At 38.6% G+C, this 14,256-nt stretch overlaps 6 protein-coding genes across 6 annotated transcripts; 3 read left to right on the top strand and 3 right to left on the bottom strand. All coding sequences in view use genetic code 12, as the record gives it.

The window, feature by feature from the left end:
- Window positions 1–444: 444 nt before the first annotated feature.
- On the bottom strand, window positions 445–1,761 carry I9W82_005189 (tRNA dimethylallyltransferase; the record flags this gene model as incomplete). Its single annotated transcript, XM_067694338.1, has 1 exon — window positions 445–1,761. One exon carries the CDS (start codon window positions 1,759–1,761, stop codon window positions 445–447), a length of 1,317 nt encoding a protein of 438 aa, XP_067546669.1.
- An 862-nt stretch (window positions 1,762–2,623) lies between these two features.
- I9W82_005188 (uncharacterized protein) lies at window positions 2,624–6,811 on the top strand (the record flags this gene model as incomplete). The annotated part of the gene is made up of 1 exon (XM_067694337.1): window positions 2,624–6,811. The coding sequence occupies one exon, from the start codon at window positions 2,624–2,626 to the stop codon at window positions 6,809–6,811; it is 4,188 nt and encodes a 1,395-aa protein (XP_067546668.1).
- Window positions 6,812–6,862: 51 nt separating this feature from the next.
- I9W82_005187 (uncharacterized protein) lies at window positions 6,863–7,396 on the bottom strand (the record flags this gene model as incomplete). Its single annotated transcript, XM_067694336.1, has 2 exons — window positions 6,863–7,315; window positions 7,370–7,396. 2 exons carry the CDS (start codon window positions 7,394–7,396, stop codon window positions 6,863–6,865), a joined length of 480 nt encoding a protein of 159 aa, XP_067546667.1.
- Window positions 7,397–8,064: 668 nt separating this feature from the next.
- I9W82_005186 (uncharacterized protein) lies at window positions 8,065–8,589 on the top strand (the record flags this gene model as incomplete). The annotated part of the gene is made up of 1 exon (XM_067694335.1): window positions 8,065–8,589. The coding sequence occupies one exon, from the start codon at window positions 8,065–8,067 to the stop codon at window positions 8,587–8,589; it is 525 nt and encodes a 174-aa protein (XP_067546666.1).
- A 90-nt stretch (window positions 8,590–8,679) lies between these two features.
- On the bottom strand, window positions 8,680–11,568 carry I9W82_005185 (uncharacterized protein; the record flags this gene model as incomplete). Its single annotated transcript, XM_067694334.1, has 1 exon — window positions 8,680–11,568. The coding sequence occupies one exon, from the start codon at window positions 11,566–11,568 to the stop codon at window positions 8,680–8,682; it is 2,889 nt and encodes a 962-aa protein (XP_067546665.1).
- Window positions 11,569–12,490: 922 nt separating this feature from the next.
- CEF1 (Cef1p) lies at window positions 12,491–14,152 on the top strand (the record flags this gene model as incomplete). Its single annotated transcript, XM_067694333.1, has 1 exon — window positions 12,491–14,152. The coding sequence occupies one exon, from the start codon at window positions 12,491–12,493 to the stop codon at window positions 14,150–14,152; it is 1,662 nt and encodes a 553-aa protein (XP_067546664.1).
- Between the last annotated feature and the right edge of the window lie 104 nt (window positions 14,153–14,256).

Below are 14,256 nucleotides of genomic sequence, written 5' to 3'. Positions count from 1 at the left end.
TGATGATGCCGCCGCACCGTACTCTGTGACTTTATCTCATGACTTGCTTGCTTTCGAGGAGTTATCAATTTCTGCTGTACATGAAGGGGCAGGGTGTGATCTTTTGGAAATAGATGTTGTGGGTATGCTTTTCTTCTCCTTGGTGATTTGTTGATGTCAATACAGGAAAACTGATCTTCAAATAGGGCCATGGCTTTAGTTGTGTTTAGCCCTTGAAGTGGTGAATGTGTAAGTTGTAGTGGTGTGAGATCAGAGAGGGACTGTTGTGTATGTTGTTTTGAAATTAATTATCCAAATTGGGAAATGGTAAATAGTGCGCTACCGACTGTGTTTCAAAATCGATGGGATCTAAATTGTTGCGAAAAGGTACAAATAGATAAACTACACTAATTATATATGACCCTGTAAACTGTGTGGGTGTCACATTTGCAAGATTTTGTTTATTTACAGACTATTTTGTTTCTTGTGTAAACATATCATTTCCTCAACATGCTTCCTTTTGCTACTTGCACTTGTGCTCTTCTTGTGCCTCCGGCTACTCAAATGAAGGTTCCAGCTGTCCTCTCCTACTGCCACGAATGATTCCCCATTCTTATCCTTGCAAACATCGCACTTATAATGCTTCCATCTTTGTTCTGAGCCCAAACTTTTGTTGCTTTTCAAGTTCGATTTTTCAGTTAAAAGATTGGCCAAATGGTCAGGAGCTTCGGGTGAAGTGAAATTTTGCTGAAAAAACTGATCAGCGATGGCTAGTCCTCGCTCACGTACATTATGATCCCATTGAGATAAATCAGTAGCGTCTAGAATGAATAGTCTGCCACCATTTATGTAGTCGAACTTGCGCTCTTTCTGAAGTTCTAGGTTCAAAGTTTTCTGAATCCATTTCACTTGGTACTTGGCATATTGTCTAGTTCTTATTTTCATTCTCTCAATACCTTGAGAAAAGTCAGCTTCCCCCTGTTTCTTGTTCTCCAACCATGGTAAAAACTCTTTGAAACCTATAACTTGAAAAATCCCACTAGTGCAATCTGCGTTGTTGTGTAAATAAGATTCGTACAACTCATCAATTTCCTCCTTGGCTCCGAGTTCCATCATTTTGTCTACTCTCTTGTCAAGTCGATCTTGTAATACTTTTGGATCCGAGTAAAGCCAAAATACCAAAGTGTTGTACTTTAAGGAGCTTTGCTCTAGCTCATCCAATTTCTGCTCGATGTATAGATCAGATGGTTTTTGTCCAGTTGTGTACCAAATCTCTACTGCACGTCGTAGTTTTCTATGATCTTGAGGATGAAATTTTTCAGCAACAACTGGATCAATTCTTTTCAATTCCTCGAAAAGGCGATCAGTGGGACCGTCCAACAATTTCAATTCAGTAGGAGTCAACTCCCTTTCTTTCTTCTTCTCTATCGTTTTGTTGTTAAAAAGTAGTGTTTGAAGGTAATAATGAGTTCCTCCAACGATAATTGGAACCTTACCACGCGAATGGATATCTTCAATTGCAAGATTAGCCTCGTTATTGAACCTATGAATGAAATATTCCTCGCTCCAATCTACATGATCCATGACATGATGCGGAATGCCTTCTCGTTCTTTAAAGGGGTGTTTATTGGTGATGATGTCAACCCCTTTATAAACCTGCATGGAATCAGCATTGATAATTTCACCATTGATCTTTTTAGCCAACTCGATACTAAACTGTGATTTTCCTACACCTGTGGTACCAACAATACTAATTATAGGTTTCTTGGTGGATCTGGTCATTGGTGTACTGAAGTATTTAAACAATCTTGCTATCATAAATTGATCATAATGAATATAGTGCAAAGCGATGGCATATTCTTTTCATTGTCGTAAATTTGATTTTTCTGTCAACACTTTTTGCGACAGAGAACTCTTGTAGTGAAATGGTCCACATTCGTTTCAAATAAGTGTAAGGAGGGTGTTGTTGTAGTCTAATACAATGAGGAAGTTTACCTCTTCCGCTTCTTTGCACTGACGGTGACCTGCCCTATTCTGAAATACTATTGGACCTAATATTCATTTTTGCAACAATTTTGAAACAAATTAAAGGATAAATTCAATACTTTGTGAAATAATATTCCCTCCAATGATTTAGTAAACCTTCAGTTGGATTGTCTACACTAATGAACTTAATATTTCAGTATATACTCAGGTGAGCTTCTACTTATGTGTATGTATACTTATACATATATGATTCTTTGTCAATTGGTAGTGTCTTATGTATGTACTGTATATAAATGTTATTATTATTTCTATTGTTGTGTCTTAGATTTGTCTTATCTTTCTCCCCTCTCCCTTTTTCTCCCTTTTCAATATATAAAACATAACCCCCTTTCCACATTTACTCTAAATCTTCTTTATTCCACAATCATAAACCTTCTATTCTCCAGATTTCATACTTGCTATCTACCAAAGCAGATCTATCTCACAGACGAATAAACTAGATAGTCCACATAATCTTAACCCCCTTCTTGTGTTGCAAAGTCCGACTCCGCAAAAGGTTTCACACCGAATTCTATTAACCACACCAATTCAAGTGCACGCACAGACTGGACTCAGCATAATAACACCTACTCGTTTACGCTTCTTACATATATGAAGAATGCTTTCCAGTAGGGTTGTTACTAAACAGTTGGCTAAGGCCGCGGTTGCCAAGACGCCACAGTTTATACTTCCCACTTACTCCACAATTACTAAACACTTTAATGCACTGGACCAGCCTTTTGTTTCAAAATGCTTAATTAGAGGATATGCCACACATGTCGAGGATTACGAAATCGACTATATCTCGTTAAAGAAAAAGACGAAGAAAAAAGGTGAAGATAGCGGCGAAAAGTTAGACCTTGACACTCCATTACCCAACTTCACCATCGAGCGACCAGAAAATGTCGGATTTCCATACCACAGGATCCACAAGTGCAATGAGGAGTTGATGCAAGAATTGTTAGATTGCTACTACTGGGATTTCAAGATCGTCAGTGAAGATGGCTACCCTGAAAGTGTAGCTTATACAAAACATTATTATGATGAGTTGAAAGTGTTTGAACTGTTTTTGCAAGACACATTCAACTACAGGATCAAAAATTTTGCTGATCTTTCAGGTCTGGAAATTGTAAACACATTGTACATCTTTAAGGATCATTACACTAGAGGACAGATACCTGAAGTGACTACAGAAACCAAACCAAAGTACGATGAAATGGTGAAGTATTTCATCGAGTTTGTTAACCACGATGCCCAGTTTCCACAAGAGATTGTCAAGGAATGCCTTCCAGTGGTGAAGCATGCACGAGAAATAAGCAACTTCCTTGACTTGGGCTTATATTTCTATGTTCCGGAATTGAAATCTTTGGACCGTGAATTCAATTTCAAACGAATCAGATCAAAAAATGATTTGGTGCTGAAAATTGACAAGACAGTGAAGGAGTTTGATCAATTTTTGAAAGGACATAAGAACGCAGATGAGTCATTCTTTAAGGTTTTGATTCAGGTTGAGCGTTATAAAGCGTTGCGAGATAAGCTTTCAGAGTCAACAACGCCATTGAAGGTGATGAAAAACCTTGTTGAAAAGCACAATTTTGGCATGGCAATGAGTGAAATTATGTTTGAAGATTTGGATTGGAAATTTGACAGAGAAGAATATGATGAAAGGGTAGCCGAGCTTGGCGTGTTGTGGAGTAAGCTTGAATTTGGCAACTTCATACCTGCTACGTCCAAGTACGAAGTGTTAGCACCACGATTGTATGATATTTCCGTTACACCGAACCATCCATTCAAAGATGAAGCAAATAAATTGTTAGACATCTTAACCACAGACGAATTGAGGTCTGGTATGCTACTCTCTCATCTCACTGATTTCAACTTCCACACATCAAAGTACAAGTTTACTGGAAATTTGGAGGAGGATTGGATTTTGAATCACTTGCTCAAATGGGGGTATGAACTAGAGGAAGCGGCATTTGGAGGGGATGATTGGTATGACTGGAGTGACTTTGACCACGAAGACTGGTATTCCTCTGACGTCTATTATTGTATGAGCAAAGAAACTATTCAAAGGTTGGCACGAACTCCTGAGATTTTAATAAAGTACTTGAAATTGAAGGGCGATGACTTGAGTGCATGTCTTCCAAAGGACTTACCGTTGTTGAGATACAAAGAAGAGCTTTCAGTGATGAAAAAGGCATTGGGTGTTGATTTTCTGTTCTATGCAGATGCTAACCATCTCATCAACGAAATTGAACAGAGATTGACTTTACCAGGTATTCCCGTTGCTGATATTGTCTGTGCCATTGAAGACTCCTCCAAATATATTGTCAACCATTTGGAAGTGTTGGATGATCTCGTGAAAGAAAAAGAGACCGAAAGAATAGTTCCAACACATGCAAATGAAAACTATAAGCAGATTCCCGAATGGTTACATCTTGAAATGCACGAGCCAGAGATAAGGTTTCTCGAGAGCATAGTTGACTTTAGTGACAAGGCAGAAGTCATGTCTGCTCTTGAGAATGTTACTAACCTGATTTTGGAAGATGGTAATTTGTATCCACAGTTGAATCATGGTAGTTTACTCACATTGAGGGCCAAGTTGAAGGAGTTTTCTTACAACAATACCCCTGATTGTTTAGAGGTCCTATACGCTGTCATTCTTAATAATGATGTGTTTGCTCAGTTTGAAAAACGTATGACCGAGAAGGCTGTCAAAGAAAAGACGCCATATGTGCAAATCCCCGAAGAGTTGGAATTGCCGAACTTTGTTGAAGAGTTGGCCAAACTAAGGGAAGCTCTAGGTGGAGGACCATTCAAAGAGCATTCGAGTGGGGAAGTGTTGAAAGCATTGGACTACCAAATTGAACGTTTCTATGACGGTGACAAGGACACCCTTATTACAAGTAACTCGGATTCTTTTAACTACATCAAATTAAAGAGAAGGTTGGGTAGATTGTTTGATTTGAATGGCCAAAATACCGAAGCTTTAGACGTGCTACTTAACAGCCAAGCAGTTTTCGACAAATTTGAAAATGAGAAGCTAGAGAAGAGGAACGAGGAGGAAACTACAGAGTACAGACAGATGCCTAATGACTTTTTCTTGGAGGAGTATGTTCTTGAGTTGAAGCAATTGCAAAATGCATTAAACATTGAAAAGTTTGCAGATGTGTATGCAGATGAGATTTTGAGCAAGATCAGCGAGTTTTCAAAAGCAAGTTACTCAACTATTGACAAAAAATCTATTTGGCACAAGTTGTATAGGAATTTAGCCTTGCTTTTTAAACATAACCATGGATCGACATTTGTTTTGGATAACGTTTTGACAAGTGCTGCTGAGTTGGACAAATTGAACAAATCCATTTTGGTTAAAACAAACGATCCGATCGAAGATCAAATAGAACTCTTGAAGAAGGAAGAGTATGATGTTTTAGGAGCCTTTTTAACCGCCTCGAGATTGTTGTACAAGTCCGATGTTACAAGAGTTTCCAAGGAAGAGTTTGACAGGTTGGTGGATATGTACATTGCAACTTTGGATGCTACATCATTAGGTTACTTGTTTAAGAAGGATGTTCTCGATTCTTTGAAGGATTATAATGGTGTGATTGAACACTATCCCGCATTCATAGTTTGCTTGTATGGAATGAGCAAGAATTTGGCTGGTGAGACAATTAGCAAGCAAAGATTGCAAGAATTCTATAGTGACTTGGCAAGAAGTATAGCAGAGGAAACCAAAGCTACCACGAAAACCAGATTGGATCCTTTGGAAGCCACTTCTTCATCAAACTCCGGTGGCTATGATATATCTGTCAATGAATCGACACCGGAAGTTGAATATGAATACGATATTCGTCAGTACGAGCCAGTGAAGTCCGAATCAAGAACCAACAAAGCTGCGGAGTCTTCACCGGAGAGAGGAAAATATCACAATTCAGAACAATACTTTTCTGATTTGGACAAACAAAATGAAGGAATGACAAAGGATGGTGCATTTGAAGATGCAGTTAGAGCTGCGTTTGCTTCTGCTCTACACGAGGAGTCACAACAGGTTAAAGCTACCTGCGATCACTGGCCCAGACCACACAAGAGGCAAGTGAAGGTAGAGGAAGCAATTGATCAAGATCCTACTACATTAGACGCAGCAAAGTTGAAGGAGTATCTTACCAAATTAAACAAGGAGGAAATTTCCAAACAGAGACAAGCTGAGGCTTATAAATGGAGTAAGGAAAGATACGACCAATCTGTGAATACTCCATCAAAGACTTATCTTCTCTTGAGTTTAGTTGGTGATGAAATACCTGTTTCAGAGAACTTGCTACGTGATGAACTTTCCCACAAGATGGACATTTTTGACATTTTGAACAAGTTTAGTGATGAAGAGCTCGTACTTGTGAATGATAGGTTACAGTACTTGCAAGATGACAACTACAAGGTTGTTGGTTACAAAGTGGATGGTAAACGGAAGTACTTGATTTTGGAGAATGAAGGAAGAGGTAAGGGATTTAGAGGAGCTTCAGGTAAGTCCTCTTGGGGTAAGCGAGCAACTACTGGTGCTGTTGCAGCTATGTTAGTGTATCTCACATTAAGTTTTGTTGGAGATGATCCAAAGGGGGCATCTGAAGGAGCATCCGATGGAGCTGTACCTCCCGCAGTGAGTAAGGATGATGGTGAAGCGAAAGAAGAATTGGTGAAACAGCCAGTAGAGGAAGCTCCAATCACGCAGGTTCCTGATTTATCTGGACAGGAAGAGCGTGTAGACAACTCGATGGGATCCATTTTAAAGGGTCTCTTTTGGAGTACTAAATAAGATTGATATTATGATACAAATCGAATATATTTTAGTTTATTAAATCTAACACTACTCTTTCATCTCTACCTCCACCGTTGGAAATTCCTTCATATCCTTTGAAATATTAATAAACTTGAAGCCTGTAGTGGCGCCAGTTGTACCATTCCAATTTCTCAATCTAGTTACTGTTTCCTCATGGCTTAGATCCGGTACTTTATACCCAGTCGCAAACAAATGTTCCTCATGCTTCACCTTCTCAGTAAGCAACTTTTGCTTATTAGAAATCGGTCTTCCCTTTCGATGATCCTGCTTCACTTCTTCCAACAGTTGACGATCCTGATCGATAAATGACTCAATTAATGCTTGTATTTCCGATAATGTATAACTTGGTTGTTCATCATTTACAATTTGTTCTTGCAAGAAGGAGACAATGAGTAGCTCATTCAGTTTACGTTCAACACTTTCGAGCTTTTGTAGTTTTAGTTTCTTGTCTCTGACCGTGGCTCGATTTAATTGTTTGAACTTGCGGCCCTTGATGTGCATTGATCCGGTGGATTTGGATAAGTTTTTGCTTACTTTATTTAGGTTGTGAGCTAATGGCATGATGAAAGGCGTGTTACTGGTTGTAATTTTAGCTACTTGTTGGTTCGGACTTTTGGTTTGAAACGATTTGTGAGAGTGTACTGAGAAGGGGATGATTTTTTTGTGAAATCGCTGAGATGCTCTGAGATGCGCTGCAACAGAGAACAAAAGAATTTGCAATCTTTGTCACAAGAAGAATGTTAAAAGAGGTAATCTTGAGGAAAGTTTTCGTAAATAGTATTGATTCCAATAACATCACTAGTGCAATTACGTAAATACCCACATACTTGGATGTTACTATTCTGAAACAATTTCTATTTTCCCGCAAAGTGGGCAGAAAAAGGAATTATTTTCATCACTGAAAAGATATACATAGAACTACGAAAGAGTGGCTGCTTCCTGCTACCAACTTAAGGACATTTTCTAATAGACTTAAAAGCTTGAGTGTGATGATTCATTTCAGTGTTGATCGAGCGTAGTCACACTCCATCCCAACCTGGCTTTCATGTCTCTTCCTAACTTGTGAATAAAAAGTCGTGTGCAAAATTTCAGTTTTACGACAAAATTTTTTTTTTTTTTTTTTTTTTCACCAGACATTGAGGACACCAAAGCCAAAGAAGTTCAGAAACCTATTCACTTACTAGGTATACATAAAAACCCCTACATCGCAACACTACAAGCTCCCCATTATGGCCAGATACACAGAAGAACAATTATTTCAAATCAAAGAGGAGACAACTCATGTCCCTCAACCAACAATCTTATCAGCATTCAATGAATTGATTGAACAAGTCAAAGAACAACAACACCAAGCAGAACATGCCAAGAAATGGAGCAACAAGGATACATTTATTGACGAGCACGGACATGAGAGAAGCTATCATCATTTGAACAGACGTAGAAACTCGAGATCTGGTGGTAATCAAAAACCATACTCAAAGAAGAAGAATGAGGTGATTAAGGATGAAGATGGATGGGAAATGTCAGTTCCTACGAGTCATCACAAGAGTGGCAGTTTCGGTGCTGGTGATAATAATGATGGTAATGATGAAAGAAGTAAGTTTAGAGAGTCAATTGGGGTAAAAGCTAGGCCAAATAATAAGAACTTGGGATCTTCAAAAGCTGTGGATCCAAGGGAGATTGCTAGTGATAAGCAGACAAAGACTTTCAATGCTTTCGAAGCGTTGGAAGGGGATGATGATGATGATGAATAAAGGGATACACACATAGGGTATATACACAGTAAAGGACATTAGTCTACAAACTTAGATTACCAAAAAAAACTTATCTATATTTTGTTATCTCTAAACAACAAATGCAGCCTCGTCATCACTATCTAATCCAGCCAAAATGGATTCAACATCAGTTGATAATAAGTTCTTACTTAAGACAGAATTGTTTGACACAGTGTGGTCCATGTTTCTAGCACCAACGCCATTTCCTGTTGCACCATTCAAACTCTTCATACTCAATACTTCTTTCAAGTCAGCAACTCTGGGACAATTGACATTTGAATTGAATGTGTATATTGAACCATTTGTGTGATCAAATGAGTCCAAATCTCCATTTAACCGACTCACTGCTGAGGTGGTGTTACTTGTCAAAGTATAATCAGCGGCATAAGGTATACCTTTCTCTTGGAAATGTTGGCTGTATTGTAATATTTCGGCTCGTATTGTACGAATATCTCTTGCTGTTCCCAACCCTAGCCCAGTGTATAAACCTTGTTCGGAATCGGTAGTCACAGCATCTGAAGAAAGACCCGTATGAGTATTGAATTGGGGTACAAAGTGATCAGGGTGACCCGCAGCTGATTGTTCCTCATCAAAATCAGCAAATGCAGCATTGTTGCCATTTCTTGAATCATTGTTAAATTGACTCATATGTGTGGAAACCTGAGGCTTTTCAATCTCAGTCAACAATGGTTTTTGTGGATGTAACCACACAATAAGGAAATTGTTACTGCATGCAAATTCTTCAATATGTTCACTCTTTATCCGAAGTTTTAAGTCATTTCCATCAGCATCTTTAGGCAATATCCTCCTTCCCTTTGGATGTTCTAAATCTGATGGAGGCGAATCAATTCCATGGATCCATAAACCATGCTGTCTCCTATACTCAATGCTATCCAAAACCAATTTGTACAATTTAGAAGTCTTGCAGTATCCTTCTAATTCTTCCTCGTATTGGTCATCAAGATTCTTTAAGATATAGTACAACAAGATATGCACAATGGTATCCTTATACATTTGTCTTTGAGAAAACTCCGATGTTTTATCCAACCTCAATACTCCATGATGGAAGAATGGGATGAAATTAGTGACAAAGTTCAAACCGAGGATTTCAATCATATCTTTCAAAACTTTAACCAACAACAAAACCAATTCCGTGCTAGGTGCTTCTTGCCCATCGAAAAACTTGTCAGCATACATTAAAAAGTGAGAAATGAAATTTTGTTGGTGAGTGATATATTGGTTAACATCAGGTTCCATCAAGTTTTTACCATTTAATTTGTTATCCTTTGAACTATCAGCTCTGTCCATCAGTTGAGCACTTGAATTTCCAGGGTCAAGTTTATACTGCTGCTTTTTAATTATTTCAAACGCAGAACGAGATGCTGCTGATAATTCAACATTCAAAAACTCATCAAATACTTTCAAGTACTTGGCTTGTATGTTTCGAATTTGTTGAAGTGATAAAATTGTATTCCTGTCATCGTCAAACTCTGAATCTGGTGCTAACAATCCCAAACTGATATCCCAATGTTCAAGGTTAACATGGTTTCTGCTAATTGTACTTGTCTTGCTCTTCAAAATGAGGAATATTTTAGAGATGTTATCCAAAAACTGAACAATAAGGTCGTGGATTCTTTCACTGGATGAAGTTTGTTCCGAACTGTCAACGAATGAACTATCCAAAACGTAATCAACTTTGACAAGTATTTCTTGAATCGAGTCGGGCACTTGATCGTAGTAGTATATGTGAGTTGTCACATTACATATACATTCCGAGTATATGTTTGTTAAAGCATCAATATCAGACTTGGTCAAATCACTACGCTTCAAAATCAAGTCAGTCTGCAAATTCAACAACTGTTGAATAATATCGGATATTGATAACCCAATCATGTTGATTCCTGATGACAACAAACCTAACAAGTGCTTAGCATACAGCAAATGGAGCGGATAATTTGATTTGGAAGCCCCCTCTATATTGATACGATTCAAAGTGGCCAACAATGTAGAGCAACTAACAAATCTTAATTGAATTGGAATCCAAGTCACACATAACTCCAACAAAACAATACCCCAGTCCAAATTGATATTTGTAGTGAAAATGTGTTGCACAACAGCTCTTGTGACTTCCGATATCTGGGCGGTGGAGGAGTTGTTAAAAAAGGCTCTCAATGCATTCATTGCTGCCTCGTTTACATCTGTCAAGGTCAAGGCATCATTATCAAAATCAACCTCGATTTGGTTGTGAAGTTGGGTTTGAGATTTATGCAGCTGTACTCTTGACAACCTTTTTCCATCAGACTCGACATTGAGATTTCCTTTTAGCCGTTGCATCAAGCTACTGATGTTATTATTATGCAACAAGATTTGAATTAAAAATGGAATGGATACAGCGATAAACTTTTTTGAAGTGCTACTAGTGTACCCCAAACAGTTGGAAACAGCATAAATTGCCTTTAACGAAACCATTTGCCAATCATACTGGTTTTGAGAAATATTCTTTTCTTTCCCACATGCAATCAATTGTTGGGTGAGATCGGTGAAATCTTGTACAAACTCTTTGTCACCACCAAATAATGCCGCGTCCATTTTCTGACACAATACTTCATAAGTCTTGACCACATTTTTACAAACGGCAATATCTTTAGTGTCGAGACAAATTCTGAAAATGTTACATGCCTGAGGAGCGAAAACATTCAAGTTTTCACTACATTTTTCAATCAATTCTTTAATAATCGCCAATGAAACTTGTAAATTACCTGTGCGATTTCTTGGAGCATCATGTTGGGTCTTGTCTTTAAGGAAATGAATAACTTTTTCTAACTTGACTCTCCGTGTTGATGCGTAGTACAACAAATAACTGAGTTCGGATGAATTTGGTTTCTTGTCTGTTGCTTTCCCTGGAGGGTAGCATTGAAGAATAAGCTTTTGATGCTTGTGGTGGAATATCTTGTTCATGGAGGATGATGCAGGGTATGTATATGTGAGTCTCTTCTAGGTATTAATTAGCTTTGGCAAGTGGATCTGAAAATCGTGTTACCTGTAACCTTTGGTTGCGCTTTTGGTTTGACTGATACTAGCTCTTTAAATCAATGTCTCGGTTTTAAAGCCAATCAAAGGGGTAAACTAAGCGGTGAGTACGACAACCTTTAGTAGAAAGTCAAAATTGATACAGGGTTTCCTCGTGAAACTCTTTTTGTTTATATATTGAAAGCCGTGCTTTGGTTTTGGTCAATGATATTTTAATTTTTTTTTTTTTTTTTTTCGTTCGTTCTCACCCGTAGGAGTTAAGGGAGTGGAAGTGGGGATTTTTAAGTTTATTTATTTGCATCTGATTTTTACCAATTCCTTTTTTAAATTACCAAATTCGGTAATAAACCAAGTTCATTGAGATATACAGCACCTGTGTAATAATGAAGGCATAGAAGTGAAGTATCACAGAGGTCTTGAGATTGAGTCATCTTATGTGTATAACTGTGAAGGATTTTACTTTGGTTGGAAGTTTCACCAGTGTGAGTAAGACAGATATAGACAGCAAGAACATAGTAAACCGGCCCTTTAAAGGTCGTACTATTCAGTTAGGTTTACACTACATCACTAAGCGAACTCTAGTGCCTGAGTCCTCTGTCACGACCACGTGTAAGTATAAGTTGGAGATTGTCTTCTATCAGAAGGAAGAGCTTTAGTTGGGCACCACTCGTGTAACAACACACAGAGAAGGTTGAAAGATCCTAATCAGTGACTGTCTTGCCATCGTGACGACTTGTAAGTTAAGTATGCATTGCAATACTATACATGTTTTTGGGAGTTGCGTCGCACTAGCAAAAAAACATCTCGTAAATCGCGTTAGTCACTCTTTCACAGTAATCAAATACTCATCATGTCATCGTATGTCAAAGGAGGGGCATGGACAAGCATAGAAGATGAGATTCTCAAAGCGGCAGTACAAAAGTATGGTACAAACCAATGGGCCAGAGTTTCATCGTTGTTACCTAGAAAGACTGCGGCACAAGCGAAATCACGATGGGTTGAATGGTTGAATCCTTTGATTAATAAAACTGGATGGACATCAGAACAGGATAAGAGATTGATAGAATTAACTCGGCTACTACCTAATCAATGGAGGTCGATAGCATCCACTCTTGGAAGAACGGCAACTCAGTGTGTTGAAAGGTATCAGCAGTTGCTTGATGAAGCATCAGGGAATGAAGGAAGTAACGATCTTAAATTATCGGGACCAGGGATTGAAACTTTACCTGCAGTGGGTCAACCGACTGCACAAATTATAGATAATGACGAATCAAATGACCCCAATTTTGCTCATGAAACACAGCCTGCTAAATCGCCTGCGGGTTCAGATGACGAGGATGATGAGGATATGGAAGACGACGATAGGGAGATGCTTGCTGAAGCTAAAGCAAGATTGTCCAACACACAGGGTAAAAAAGCCAAAAGGAAAGCTCGTGAAAGAATGTTGGAGGAAAGTAAACGTTTAGCTCTACTACAAAAGAGAAGAGATATGAAAGCAGCCGGACTCAATGTCAACCTACAACCAAGGAACAAGAAAAGTAAAAAAGAGTTTGATTACAATGCTGATATCCCTCACGAAATTGTCCCTCCAGCTGGTCCCTATGATGTTTCAGAGGAGAATAGAGAAAATGCATTGGAGTTAGAGCAATTCCAAAATCAAGTTTCTCGAATGGGAATAAGCTTGAAGGAGGTTGATGATAAGATTGAAGCTATGAAGGAGAAATCGCAAATGGAAAAGAAGAGGCAGCGTGATAATGATGCTGATAAGGAATCAGAAGAAACCAGTCGGAGCAAGGGTATCGAATTTAAGAAGCAAAAATCTGACCAGCCTACTGGTGTGCCCCAGCAAGTGCAACCTGAGCCCGAAGCGCATCCAGAAGCTCCCAAGAAGGCCAATAAAGTTCTTGCGCTACTTGTGAAATCCCTTTTTGATAAATTACCGGAACCTAAACACCATCAAGGACAAGCAACCTTATCAGAACCAAAGAACACTCCTTCTTCCAAAGAGGAACCAATCAGCGCACCACATACGATAGATGATACTCAAAGATTGCGAATGTCTCAATGTATAAGGAGGGGTCTTTCAATTCCCGACCCTCTATTGTTAGACAATCTGGTGGAGCTTTCGAAAGTGAAAGAAGTACAAAATGAGATTACCAAGGAGTTTATCAAGCTAGTTGCATCAGATTATAGAAGGGAAAGGGACCCCAGTTTTTACACACAGTTGACAATAAAGCTTGATGAGAAGATCTATGAAAGTGTGGAGAAGCAGCTTGATAAGGAATGCCGAAAAAGACGACAAGTTAATCACCAGCAGAATGAATCGGGGTCTATAGAGACTGCACATAATGGTGTGGGGAAACTGAATGAGAAGTCTGCTAACCAGAAAGCAGAGTCCAGGTTATCTGAACTAGCTAGTGCCTTTGAAGCTGAGTTGAATGAGTATAAACTGATTGGAGAGGAAATTCATGAGCGTCTTGAAGAAGTTCAGCAAAAATTGGAATCAAGATAATATCACTAAATAGGCTCTCTAACACTTCTATTATAGAACCTATTTCGTCGTATATATGTGTAAAGAAAACACTGATGTCAAGTTGCGCGCACGTTTTAAAGTTT

Source organism: Candida metapsilosis (assembly GCF_017655625.1).
Source record: "Candida metapsilosis strain BP57 chromosome Unknown scaffold7, whole genome shotgun sequence".
NCBI classification, from domain to species: domain Eukaryota; kingdom Fungi; phylum Ascomycota; class Pichiomycetes; order Serinales; family Debaryomycetaceae; genus Lodderomyces; species Lodderomyces metapsilosis.
This window is presented reverse-complemented; position numbering and strand designations above follow the sequence as displayed.